Genomic DNA, 13980 nt, shown 5'->3' with positions numbered 1-13980 from the left:
AATTTCGCTCCAAATAAGTTTTATACATACAAAATTCATGTCACCAAATTTTGTTATGACCGGTCCATAATTAGCCATAGCTAATACATACAGACCCGCTTCCAAAAATCACTTTAACGTACATAAATCTCTTAAAAATGTTGGTATACACACAAAATTCAGCATTAATAACTTCCATATAGACATAAATCACACGACCTAATTTCATGGTGATAGGCCCATAATTGATCATAGCTCCCATATAAGGCCCACTTCCGAAAATCAGTCACGATTATAAATTATTGATATTTTGGAAATAAATCTGGCATTTCGAAACGGCTGGTCTGATCGTTATAAAATTTGACGCCAAGGAGAACTCGAGTTTAAGTTATTAAAATGGGCCCTACAAATGCTCCAGGGGCGGCGCTATGGTGGCTCAAAGAACCTTTGACATTTTTACAATTTTTAAACACGATGCATATTTTTGTTTCCCATCTCCTTTAAAAGATTTTTATATTTTGGGAAAGCGCTCGGCTAGGTCTTGAAAAAACATGATTGTGTGTGCTATGTATTTATCTATTTAATTATTGGTCCGCTTTTTAAAAAATATAGGTCGTAATTTGGACCCAAAGGACTCGATTTTTTTATACAAAAGATTTCAGAGCAATATCTATGATGGGTCCAAAAATAAATGATTTTCAATTTAAAAATTCAAAAAATAGTAGATTTTTGTTTTTTTTTTGGGCGGAAAGGTTATAAAAAAACATTCTTTAAGAACATATATTTTCCAGTAAGCACATATGTTTTTCAGTAAGCTATCTTTACGGAGAACATAAAAAAAACGATTTGGAGACCTTGATGTATTCTCTATTTATCCCCAAAGTATTTTCCCAGCCCCGAATGAAATGTGAACCCTATGGGTAAAACTGTAAAAAATACCAGTTTTAGAATTTTCGCTCCAATTTTTAGGAATTGCCGAATTGCCTTTGATCTTTTGACAAGTTTTTTTATACATTTTTATTTAGAATGAAAAATTTAACACATTTTGAAAATTCCATTGAGTTTTGTTAATAAATAAAGATTTTATTATATATTTATTGAGTTTCTAAAACTAAAATTTGTATCAAAATTTTAACAGGATTGCAAATATTTGGAACAATTTGATCCACATATATTCCGAGCTAATTTTTTTGGTTTAGTTAAGTTAATTTTTGGTCTTACAAAAAAAACTCAAGTCAATATCTCAATTAGATGCAAAAATATGCCACTTTTAGAACTCAGTCCTTCAAAGATATTATACTTTTTGATTCTGTCCCACTGTGGATCATGTGATATAACACCACTATATCATAATACAATTGCTTCAGAACATATTTTTACGTTTTAACCTTTTCAAAACGCTGGTTTATTTCCTTTAAATAAACCGGATACTTTTGATTGCAAATAAAAGCCGTTTAGTAGTTTGAAAAAGGTAACAACTCTTTATTTAATCAAATGTACAAAAACAACAGCAGAATTAAATAGTCACTCAATGTTTTTATACACGTTTGTAAATTCGCAGAAATACAGACACAATTTATAATGTACACGAATTTAATTGAAAAACACAACACACTTTAAGGCACTCGAAAAGCGTCTCTGATAAACTCACTCACGATGGCAACCTCTGCCACTATTTATAACACTGCCATCTGCACTCTAGATTGTTCATTAACTGTCAAAATTCGAATATTCTAGATCTTACTAATACATACGCCATCTGTGGTGTACTTTCTACAATGTTCTTTAACTGAATATTCGAATTCGAATACAGCGTTGCCAACTTACGATCAAATCAACTGAAAGCTTTTATTTAATAATGCCCACAGATATGTTACAGTTTGCTATTACAGCACTGTTATTTGAAAGCATTATGCTACTTTTAAAACAGCCCTTAAAATCGTTATATTTGAATTCAAGTACAATTTCGTAACAATATTATGATCATGTATGGCAATGATATGACGACTATATTTGATAATAATATGATATTTTATGATACTAATAATAATCGTAATATGTTTGGAATACAATCATAAATCTTATTATAGTATGTTGCTCCTAGATTATGTTTACCAGAACCATGTTTTTTCTCGGCGTACCAACAACCCTGGAGATTGAGGAAATTCAACGTTGCAGCAAAAAAATTAAGCAAAATGGTCAAGGAAAATTTCGAAAAATTATTGCATATATGCCAAGGAATCTATCTAACCGTTGATTGAATATAAAATAACATAGAAACTAGAGAAAAAGCTTCAAATCTTGCTTAAATTTATTTAAAGAATAGATTATAATTGATAAGTAAATTTTATTCTTTTAAAAAAAATTTTTGTTGATTTTACATGATAATTTTGCGATTTTCCACATCATTTTTTTTAAAACATTAAAAGGATAAATTACATTTAAAATTCAAAAATCCATTACTCTACACAGAAATTAATAAATAATTCATATCATGCAAAATTTAATTCCTCCACCCTCTATTTTTATTATAAATAAACATAACTATAAACATATGGTCATCATATTCGAAATTAAAAATCTCTTTTAATTTATGATAATTTTTATTAAAAACTTCAAATTAAATACATAGCAACACTAATAGCTATATTTATGTTGATATTTTGTTAAAGCTATGAAATTTTATTTTATTATCTTTATCATTTTTTTTTTCTCTTGTTGAAATTTAAAAATAAAAGCTGAATTAATTAGTAATTAAAAGCTCAAGCAAAGTCAATAATGCGATTTTTTTCGCAATAAAAATATAAAAAGAAAACCTTCACAAAAAAGTACCCTAATTATACAATTCAATTAGATAACTAAATCGTTTTATAAAACACATATATTTAAAATTAATTAAAAATTATAAACAAATTCAAAAGAATGGTTTTAAAATGATTTCAAAGAAATGTTCTTAAATAGCAAAAAAAAAATTAGGAAAAAATTCAACAAATATTAACAAATTTGTGATTTGTATTATTATTATTATTATTATTTCCCAGTCTTAGGCCCGTTTTCTCAATGTATCGACAAACTGCCTGTTACTAAATGTCGACATAAATTTATTTGGCCGATAAACTGTCCGTTAACAATTTTGGTTTTCTCAATATAGCGACAAAAAACATTATTTTCAGATGACAATACCTCTCAAAATAGATGCGAAAGTTGGGAACCCTGCCTTCAAGTGATAACATGTTTACATAAATCAGCTGTTTAATGAGGCCATCGACAGCCGGAATCTTTTTAAAAATTCATTATCCTGCATATCTGCCAGGTAGGTAGGCCTGGCATGATTAACTCTTTTAGAATTCACTTGGAACTCATGTTCTTCGAGTTCATCCTCCATCAAATTAATGTTAATTCCACAATTAATTTTTTTTTTAAATCTATTTAATTTCGTTTACAAAACCACAAACACATAAAAACTATGAACAGCAGTCAGCTGATTGAATTTATCTGAACGATAAATAAATAATTGGCAGATGAGGTCGGGTTAGCCTTGCGACAGAATAGAAGCAAATGAAACATTGAGAAAACCAAATTTCCTTAATCTGCAGTTTTTCGTTGGAAAAAAAAATTACTTAATGAGAAAACGGCCCTTAGTCATTTGTAACAGTGTGTTTTTTTATAAATTTAAATCTTAGTATATTTTTTTAAATAAGTTAAATTTAATTTGTTTTCTCTTATGTGTTTGCTTAATATCATTTGGTTTGTGTTTTTTTCTTTTTTTGCATTTAATTACTACAATTATGAAAACAAAAAATAAATGAGAAAATCTCACACAGGAACGAACACGTACGCCAACTCATAATACACTAACTCATATGTTCAGCTGTCACAAAAACTCACAACAACATTTAACTCACCTGTGTCAAACAATCAACTGTGTGATGCAAAGCAAACAGACATGACAGACAAATTGAAACAACAACCAGCAGCATTAGCGGCTGTAGCAAAAAAAAATAAATAATAAAAAATTATGACAATTACTTGCATTAAAATAATCACACTGTTATTACCCGCTAGTTCTATGTGTGACAATGTACACCTTTGTGGCAGTAGTTTTCGTAGGATAGTAGCCACATGGCAATCTACCCTACTATACTCATGTGTAGTAGGGTAAATTGCTAATCTAATCCTGCTATACATATATGTGACCTTTGAAATACCCCAATTCATTATATAGTGGGATCAATTGACACTTTGGTATTAATTGGTTTTTCAAGAAGTTTTCATTTCACATGATTTTTAGTTTTATTTTGGACTCTTGTAATTGTACTGCGTGCAGTACGAAAAGGCTTTCACAGTAACATGAGGCTATGCTGTAACTACTACCGAAAGTATAGTCGGTCAAGCCCTGACTACTGACTATATAAGCCAATCATTATTCTATTACAATTTCAATAATTTTCATAGGTAATTTTTTGGGCCTTACAAACATATGTACAAACGTATTAGACCGTCCCCTCTATGGTGGTGTAGGGTATAAATACAGAAAACAATACGTCAAATTAACATTATTTGAGCTTTTAAGGACAAGTAAAAAGCCAATTGACCCACATAAAAAATATGAGAAAATGTCAATTGACACCTCTATAGATGATGTTGGGTTTGTCGTGTGAACGGCCTTTTGTGATTTGTGGAGACACCAAGGGTTACATTGTCACATTTAGAACGAAAGGATAAGCATACATACATTTCTGCACATTTAACATAAATTAAAAACGTTTAAAAAAAATTAAAATGCTAATTTTCGAATGAAATTTTTAATAAAGCCTTATTACTTATTAAAATACCAGATTTGAATCGTCCCCTTAATAAAACAATAGTGAATAATTTGTTTGACATTTCGAAATAGTTGAGTTTTTGGTGTTAGTAGACATCTGAAATAAAAGTAATATTTCACTTGATCTTTTGACCCACTTTGTGGAAGTAGAATTTCCCCAAATTTTGACCGCATATAGAATTAGTTATGTAGATTCTTAATATGCAATAAACAAATAATGTTGGGACGAAATAATATGTACTTTATATTAAAACATTGTTCACTTAAAATCCGGTAGCAATTAAACTTTAATATCTACATAAAGAATAATGTGATTTTGTAATGTAGTTAAATATCTTTATTTCTAATAAAAATTCTAGTTTTTGACTTGATGGTACCCATTAACTTTTGCACAACTTTTCGGTCCATCTGTGCTGCATATTTATTCCAAACAAATAGCAAAGCTCAATATTTTTAAATTGGGTTCATATGTTTTGGTATTACATCGACTTTGTTGCTTCGATACCAATCCATGGCAGCTTTGGAATAGAGGCAGGACGCCAAATCTGGCCAAAACTTTACTGATGAATGGTGTTGTCTAATAAAGGGTAGCAAACGTTCTTGAAGACATTCCTTAATGTAAATATCCGAAGTCATAGTTGTAGAGGTTACAAAGGGAACATTCTTAAGACCGCAACTGCAAATAGCTTGCCACACCATTAGCTTCTTATCAAATTTATCCATTTTTGTGTATTTATATTTATGATTGACATTGAACCTGGTAGCTGTGGCAGGTCCATTTTCACATACGTTTCATCATCCATGATAAGGCAGTTATTAAATTTTATCAAAACTTCGTAAAGTAAACGAGACCGTTTTACAGCATTAATATTTTGCTTTTCAGTACGATTTGGATATTTAATGCTACTATATGACCGTATGCCAGCATCCAGGCCTATTTTTCTTGCTGTACTACGACTGGTTTTATATTTTTTGGCGAGATAAACCAGGATTTTGTTTAATACAACGCACTATTTTCGTTGTAAGGTCTTGGTCTCGTCTGCTAACTTTTTTAGTTTATAGTTTTTTTATAGTTTGATTGGTGTAAATTATCGTAAAAATAATAGTTGACACTTTAAAAGTAGACACTTTTTTAAGCAAACTCCAACTTTAACGATTTATGTTTATGCCATGGACATTATATTGACCTAAAACCAAAATGTGAAATATTTTCATGGTAATTTAATTCAGAATTGGCATTCGCTATTTTGATAAATGATTGAAAAATTTAAAAAGTGTTCAACATGCAAAAATTAGTATGAAAACGTGAATCGCAAAAAGAAATTATTCAAAAAAAAATTTTGAAAATTAATTATTTGAAAAGATATGGTCTTTTGATTTCAGAAAAAATTAATTGTATAATATAGAGAAATAATAAAAATGCAAATTAAACAGCAAAAAAAATATGTTTGTTATGAAATTCAAACAGGAGATGAGGGCTGTTTTACTAAACATTTTACCATCATAAAGTCATTTTCGTGAAAATCAAAGTTAGAGGGTTTTGAATATAGACCCTCGATATGTATTTATAAATGCATATTATGATGATGTATGATGTCATTAATATTGAGTGTGGTATCCTCTAGCAGCCAGTTTTTCTGTAGTTTCTGCACCAATATTCCACCATTCTTGAACGACGACATATTTCAGCATTTGCTTATTAGTTTTTTTATGCTGACGAATTTTTTTTATACAAAATACCCCATAGATTTCTATGCTATGGTTTCTAAGCGACGCTTTTTTGTGTAGTTTATTATAAAAAGTAAGAAAAAATTAATCAAAACATGAAAAAACCACCACATTCCAAGGTTTTTTGTGGAGTGAAGTGGTTAGTTTACTAACTACCGTGGCGCTTTTCATTAAAAATAACTATGATAAAAATTTTGGTTTCGTATAAATTTTTTTTGAAATCGAATATTTTTGACTAAATTTTCTGACCAAACAACCGAAATTCGATGAACAATAAACACACTGTGCTTTTTTTATTGAATACGTGAAGTCTCTTAAAAAGACAGATTTTTACAATATTTTCAAATTAATATATTTATCTAACCAGAGCACCCTGACGGCAAAATTTAGCAAAAAATCATAAACGATGACTTCAAAAAATATAATTGTTTAGCAAAATGGCAATATATATTTAAAGCAGAGAAGCCCTTTTCATAGCACAATTGTGCAAGCTAACCACACACATATTCTTATTCTATTTGATTTAGTAGTCACTGAGACAGCGATGAATGAACAGCTAAGTGGATGTATTACTATTCTTTATTTTATTTAAAATTTTTGTTCATTATCACTGAAAGAAATATTTGGATTTTTTAATATATTTCGAACTTTAAAATATCATTGAAGTTTTGTCTATTTTTTCACCTCAATTTACTTCTATGAACAATTTTTTTTTCAGATTTGAAATGATTTTAATTAAAACAACTTAATAAAGTAACCAAAAAAATTTTTTTCATATTTTAAATATTTACAAATTTGTCAAAAATGATTAATATCGAACTCTCCATCAATGAGCTATGATAATATGTCGCTGAGAATTTGATTAAGATTGTTGACTTTATTATTAACAAATAAAGCCTTAAAAATATTGGCATCTTTTATTTAGTTCACTAAACTTTTCTTTCAGTGGATCTCTCTTTCGCTCACCAACACAACTACAGTTTTAGCTTTGGACATCTCAGTTTTAAAGACTATAGAAAATGTGGTTAGTAAAGTAACCACTCAACCGCAAAGAGTTAACATTGTAGAGGAGACATGTCTTTGTCGTGCAAGAAACGATAGTCGTCTTGTATGCCCAAATTAATGGCGTTAGCTTTAAAATTTTCTTTTCAAATATTCAAAAAATCTAAATTTGTCCATCGTCGTTTCCACAAACAGATTTCCCAAACCTCCAGCTTCCATTGGTTAAACTTCATGCAGTGATAAGAAATTGATTCGTATGAAGTTGGAAGAGTGTCATAATTATAGTTCTGCAGATATTCGAAAATAACTATTTGCTTAGTATGGGTGCTACCACTCCCATTTATCCCATCATGCCCATTTTCAGCCAAGCTGTGCACAATGTTAACACATTCCAATAATAACTTTGTATGGGAGATGCCACGCCCTCTTGAAATTTATAAAATAAAAAGTTCCTTCCAGATATTTAGGAACATACTGTCAAAATTTGAAGAGGTTCCGTCGAGTATAATTATTGTATATATGGATTTATCACATTGAAAATATCTATGGTCCTCTATGCAATATTATTCTGTACGACAATAGATTTTCTAATTTTAATAAGGATACAAAAGTTATTAACTGAAATTCATATAAAACAATCTATATACTATTAAATCGAATCATTTTTTTTTTTCATATTTGAAAATTTATTTCATCTGTTTATGTTAAATTCCAATTAACTAAATATTTCATTAAACCGTTCTACATTAAGAAAATAAGTTTAAGTATAAAATTCTTCTGATTCTCCGTATATTAAATAATAATATAGAATGCATTTAATCTTTGTATTGTAAATGAAAATAAATGTAAACACTGTTATTACTATTACTATATATGTAGTATATTTTTATTTAAACATAAAACTACTCAGTTTACTTACTATTAATAATTTCTGTTCTGTGCTTTTATTAAATGCTACTTACAGATGAAAGTCCAGCTGCCATGCAAAAGAGTGGAGCAAACAGTTTTCATAACAAACGCACTGAAACATTACTGATGCCTTTGATTTGTGCCACCATTGTTGTCGCTGTGGCAGCAGCTACAGCATCTATATTAAACCTAATATGTGGTAATGAAGGAGTTGGAGAAGGAGGTGGTGGTGGTGCTGATGCTGATGATGTTGGTTACTGCTGCTGGTTGTCATCAACAACAACATCACTACTGGTAAGGACACAAACAACAAAAGTAATAAGAAGAAAATCTTGTATTATGTTAACTTGCCTACGCTGTCATGTGATCTCTAAAAATATGCTGGAAGGCATAATAGATTTAATACGAAAACAGCACCAGCAACAACAACAACTACTACTCCTACATAATAATCTGCCACCTCGGAAAATTCACATACACATTGCCACTTACAATAACAATAACAATAACAATATACAACAACTTATGCAAAGTGATGATTATGTTGTTGTCTACGGGGCTAATGTTGTTTTTGTTGCTGTCGTTGTTTATAGAAATTGCACAAGTAGTGCAAGTGATGCCATCTCTTGTAAGGCTGCTGCCACTACATGTTGTATTTCTATGTCTATTACTGATGGTGATACTGCTGGAGCTGGTTGTACTGTCAGTTGTTATTGTTTGGGGCAGAGTATTAAAGTTTCTCGAGGTGGTTGTTGGTTGGTTGTAAACGACTTAAAGGCAGTTAATATGCCAACACTGAAACGTGTCTTTACATTAACAAAAGAATATCCTATGAATATGATACCAGAGTATTGCTATTCGCATAGATATTTATAAAGAAAAAAATGTAAAATATACAAACAAACAAATACACCTTAAAAGCATACTCACATACATATATATGTATATACATTAGGGTGGCCCCAAAGAAAAGTTGAGAATGTTCCCAACTAAAATAAAAGTTGAATTCATTCTAAGATACAGGTTCTCAAAATTTTTGTTCTGAGTTCAGTTTTTGGTGAGCTGGATCCAAGGATAGAAAGGTATTTCTCGCAAAGAAAACATATGAAATCATTCCAGCAGTAGTAGGAGTCTTTCCCGTACTAGTGATTTTATATATCCTTTAGGGTGACAACTAGTTACATAACTAGCTACGTGGCTAGTTATTTTAACATGTCCTAAGCAGGAGTCAATTGACCATTTTGGATTGCAAAGAGACTGTCTGATAGCTGGCCCAAAGTAGTCCAATACATAGCGGTTACATAGAGTCGGTTTTATAGAGTCAGTTACTACCAGTAAGTAGCTACCTAACTGGTTACCTGATCAGTTACATAGTCACTTAAAAAGACATCTCATAGACAGTCCAATAACCAATTGCTTTAAAAAAAACCCTTCTCCGAAAACTCTCCAATAGATTACTTCTGGTGGGTAAAATAACTACTATTTAAAGTGAAGTACAACGTAAAAGTTTAAAGTGACTACACTCTCGCCGAGCACTACAAAAAAACGTCTGTCGTATATGTCAATTATCTCTTATAACTAAGGAGATATTTGCATTTTAAAATTAAACTTTCAACATTTTTACCCACCCTACTCCAAATTTTTGATAACAGCAGGTCCAAATATTTCCCGATTTTCTCCATTTCTCTTTTATTGGACTAACAACAAATGAACATGACAAACAAAAAGAGGATTGTTTAAAAATCGTGACTGTCTCCAAAGTTAAATGCTTTAAACAAGTAAGAGAGCTATATTCGACTGTGCCAAATCGTATATACCCTTCACCAAATTATACTTAAAAATAATTTTTTTAAATATTTTTTGGTCAACTAAATTTAATTGTTTTATTTTTCGAAATTGTTTTTTAATTTTTTTTAAAAAAGTTTTTTCTAATTTTTTTTAAATTTTTTTTAAAATTTTTATTTAATTTTTAAAAAAAAATTTTTTGGAAAAAGAATTTAGATTGTGTTGGTCAATTTGTAGAAAAATTGTATGTGTTCATGGTGAATATGTATGAATTGATACAGTCGAATAAAACACACTTGTGTGTTAAAACAGTCCTCATGCATACATATTTGTGGAAATATTTGAAAAACTAATTGACAATTACATGGAATTTAGCAAACAATTTTTGTCCTAAATTCCTGGCCACCACTGTATACTTTGTGGGATCGCAAATGAAATGACAAACGGAATGACAAACTTATATCTGTGGAGTTTGGACAAAACATCTTAAGTCAAGATAAGAAAATATCTTAGTTTTTTTATAATAAAAATAACTTTTCAAAACGCTCCGTTACACTAATCTGCTTCATCTTACGAATATTAGTTTCTGAGATATCATAAAAAACAAATCGACTTATTTGGAGTTGTTGTTGATTTGTTTTTAACAAAACAACTTAATTCGCAAAAACTGTTGAATTTATCGATAATTATTTTATTATTTATCCTTTGTATAATTCTTTGAGACAAATAGTAAAGTTCTTCAAGGACAAATAATAAAATATTGATCGACAAATTCAACAGTTTTTGTGCTCTCCTGAAAAAATTTTCAAATTCCACTTAAGTTGTTTTGTCAAAAGTTCACAGATATATATCCTTGCCACTCATGGTGAAGGGTATTAAAAAGGCCATTTTTCGCTAGTTTTTGAGAAAAAAAGTCCTTTTTATACCCTTCACCTTCGTGAGAAGGGTATATATAAGTTTGTCATTCCGTTTGTAATTTCTACATTTTTAATTTCCGACCCTATAAAGTATATATATTCTGGATCCTTATAGATAGCGGAGTCGATTAAGCCATGTCCGTCTGTCTGTCTGTTGAAATCTATTTTCTGAAGACCCCAGATATCTTCGGGATCCAAATCTTTAATAGCAAAATCGGTCCACAAATGGCTGAGATATGAGGAAAAAACCATGACAACCTCGATTTTTGACCTATTTTAGACCTATATCTGGATTACTAAGACATTAATATAGACAATATGGATATCTAATGATAGATATTTCAAAGACATTTGCAACGACGTATATAAGACTAGTGTTTATAAAAAACCGACTTTTTAAAAAACCGGTTTGTCGGTTAACCGAAAATTGCCTTTTTTTAAAAAACCGGTTTTTCGGTTAACCGACATCGAAAAAACCGGTTAAACCGGTTAACCCTCATATATGTGTAGAAAACATAAAATGTCCAATAAAGTATATACTGCTCTAAAATTTTTAGTTTATAGTAGTCAGGAATGGTTAATATTAAATAACTATAAATATACAAAAGTGCTAAGTCAGTTTTATTTTGTAAAAATTTAAAAATTATTATCTCAGTAAAAAGAAATTGATTTAAATAAGTTGCTAAATATATAATAAGTCCTTGTATTAATTATTGGTTTATTCATTAAATTTCAACCAAAACATTTAAATAAATTTTTGAATTAAATATTTGATAATTTTGAAATTTATTATCACCTCGAATTTCTGATATGAAACAAAAAATTTTACAAGTCCCAAAAAAGGACCTATAAGATGCAATCGCACTTCTTCTTAGCTGTGATTATTTGTCATTATAAATCTCACCAAATAATTAATAAATCTCCATTATCAGAATTCAAAAATATTTCAAATCATGGATTTTAGAACGTTCTTTGCCTCTCCTGTATATTTCTGAAAAGCTAACGAAATGATTAATAAATTAAAATTTTAAGAACAAAACACACTAATGAAGTCAAATTTATTGAACGAAGGTATGTACATCGAATTCATTTTAACGTTTGTCAAAATCATCACTAAGTTTTTAATGAGATTTAGCCTAAACTTATAGAATTATACGGAATTTAATTTTAATTTTTTAATAGTTTCATTATATGCAATTTATTATGAAAAAGTTTTTAAGTAAACTCATCGTCCTCTACTATTTAGAATCATTGTAATTCTTAAAAATATATACAGTTTAGGTTTCAAATCAGACCAATAATGCGTATACCATGAATATTAAAAATGCACAAAAACATGAGATTTATTAATTTTAGTCCCAAATTTTAAAAACCGGTTTAAAAAACAAAAAAAAAATTTAAAATTTAAAAAAAAAAATTAAAAATTAAAAAAAAAAAAATTTAATTTAAAAAAAATTTTAAATAATCGAAAAAAAATTTTTACCAAAAAATTAAAAAACAACTGGAAAAAAAATTAATTTTGTTTACCTAAAAATATTTAAAATTTTCAAGTATAATTTGGTGAAGGGTATATAAGATTCGGCACAGCCGAATATAGCACTCTTACTTGTTTTCTTTTTAAGTTATCTAAAAAATTTCTAGGAATTAATTCTTTTTGAAAAGCCAACTTTTCTATTTATGTAATTTTTTTTTGAAATCGGAACACAGACGAAGGTATTGGATTGTTTTAAAAATTAAACATACCCAAGGTGTCTTACTTTGGGAACTCCTGGTAGGCCCAAATTCAAAACATAAACTCGGCAATACTTCTTCTTTACGCATGATAAATTTCATTCAAATCGGACTAAGGGTTTCAAAGTTACAGATTTGGTTGGTGTATGTTAAAAACTATTCGAACTTTTATAATAATTTACCAACATTTTAAGTATTTTATTTTAAATTCAAAGTGAGCAGTTGAATTTAATAAATTCGTTATAAACCTCATATAAATTTACCGATACAGTTTTTTCCGTTCTTTGAAATTCAATCTAGTTTGAATTTTATATATTTTCTCTTCAGTCTGATATTAGCATAATCACGATATGGATATCAAAATAAGTGCAATTTCATAAGTTTTCCATTGGTATATAGCAAAAATTTTAGTTTAATACTTCCATAAAAAGAACCGTTTTATCCTTTGATCTACCTCTTCAAATACTGATCCGAGGATGGAATAAATAAATAATTTTTTTTTTGTTGAGAACATTCACAACTTTTTTCTTTGGTTCCACCCTAATATACATACAAATAAAAAGATAAGGTTGTTTTCAATGCTGCTGTTGTTGATATTTTTTCCAAGTTTAGATTCTGTTTTTTTCTTCAGCAAATTGCTGTTGCTGACATCATTATCATCAGCTACTACATCATGATGTAATATATATAAGAAAAGGGATTATTTTAAATGTTATTGCATTTATTTCAGCATCAGAAACAGAAATATCAGTAACAGCTAAATTAAACAATCAACAACAGCAACATTGTCGTTATCATAAACATCATCGTTATCACTATCAAGACAACAACAGCAACATTTTGGAACATACACACACTGAAAAGTTCCTTTAAAACAATGAAAAAAAATATTATTTTGTTAGAATTTTTTATTTAAATTACAATTATTACTACTTATATAATGTATGTATTCATTTAGCTGCAAGTATTCTAAAAAACGATTTCACAACACTTAAACATGGCTAAAACTTTACACATTTTCCCCACCCAAAACCCAAAAATTTTAATATAAAAAAGGAAAGAAAGAAAAAGTAAAAATAAATTAGTTTTCCCATCCATATGATT

The 13980-nt window shown here is 29.0% G+C and overlaps 1 protein-coding gene across 1 annotated transcript in view; it reads left to right on the top strand.

The window, feature by feature from the left end:
- LOC135950432 (uncharacterized) overlaps positions 1 to 13749 on the top strand; it is a 375778-nt gene extending 362029 nt beyond the window's left edge. Inside the window, exons 7-8 of the mRNA XM_065499975.1 lie at positions 8499 to 9170; positions 13607 to 13749. Coding sequence (XP_065356047.1) covers positions 8499 to 9170; positions 13607 to 13749 — 815 coding nt within the window. The remainder of the gene's footprint in view (positions 1 to 8498; positions 9171 to 13606) is intronic.
- The last annotated feature ends 231 nt before the right edge of the window (positions 13750 to 13980 follow it).

Source organism: Calliphora vicina, chromosome 2, assembly GCF_958450345.1.
Source record: "Calliphora vicina chromosome 2, idCalVici1.1, whole genome shotgun sequence".
NCBI classification, from domain to species: domain Eukaryota; kingdom Metazoa; phylum Arthropoda; class Insecta; order Diptera; family Calliphoridae; genus Calliphora; species Calliphora vicina.
Note: the sequence above shows the minus strand (reverse complement) of the source record. Positions and strands in the feature narration are given on the sequence as shown.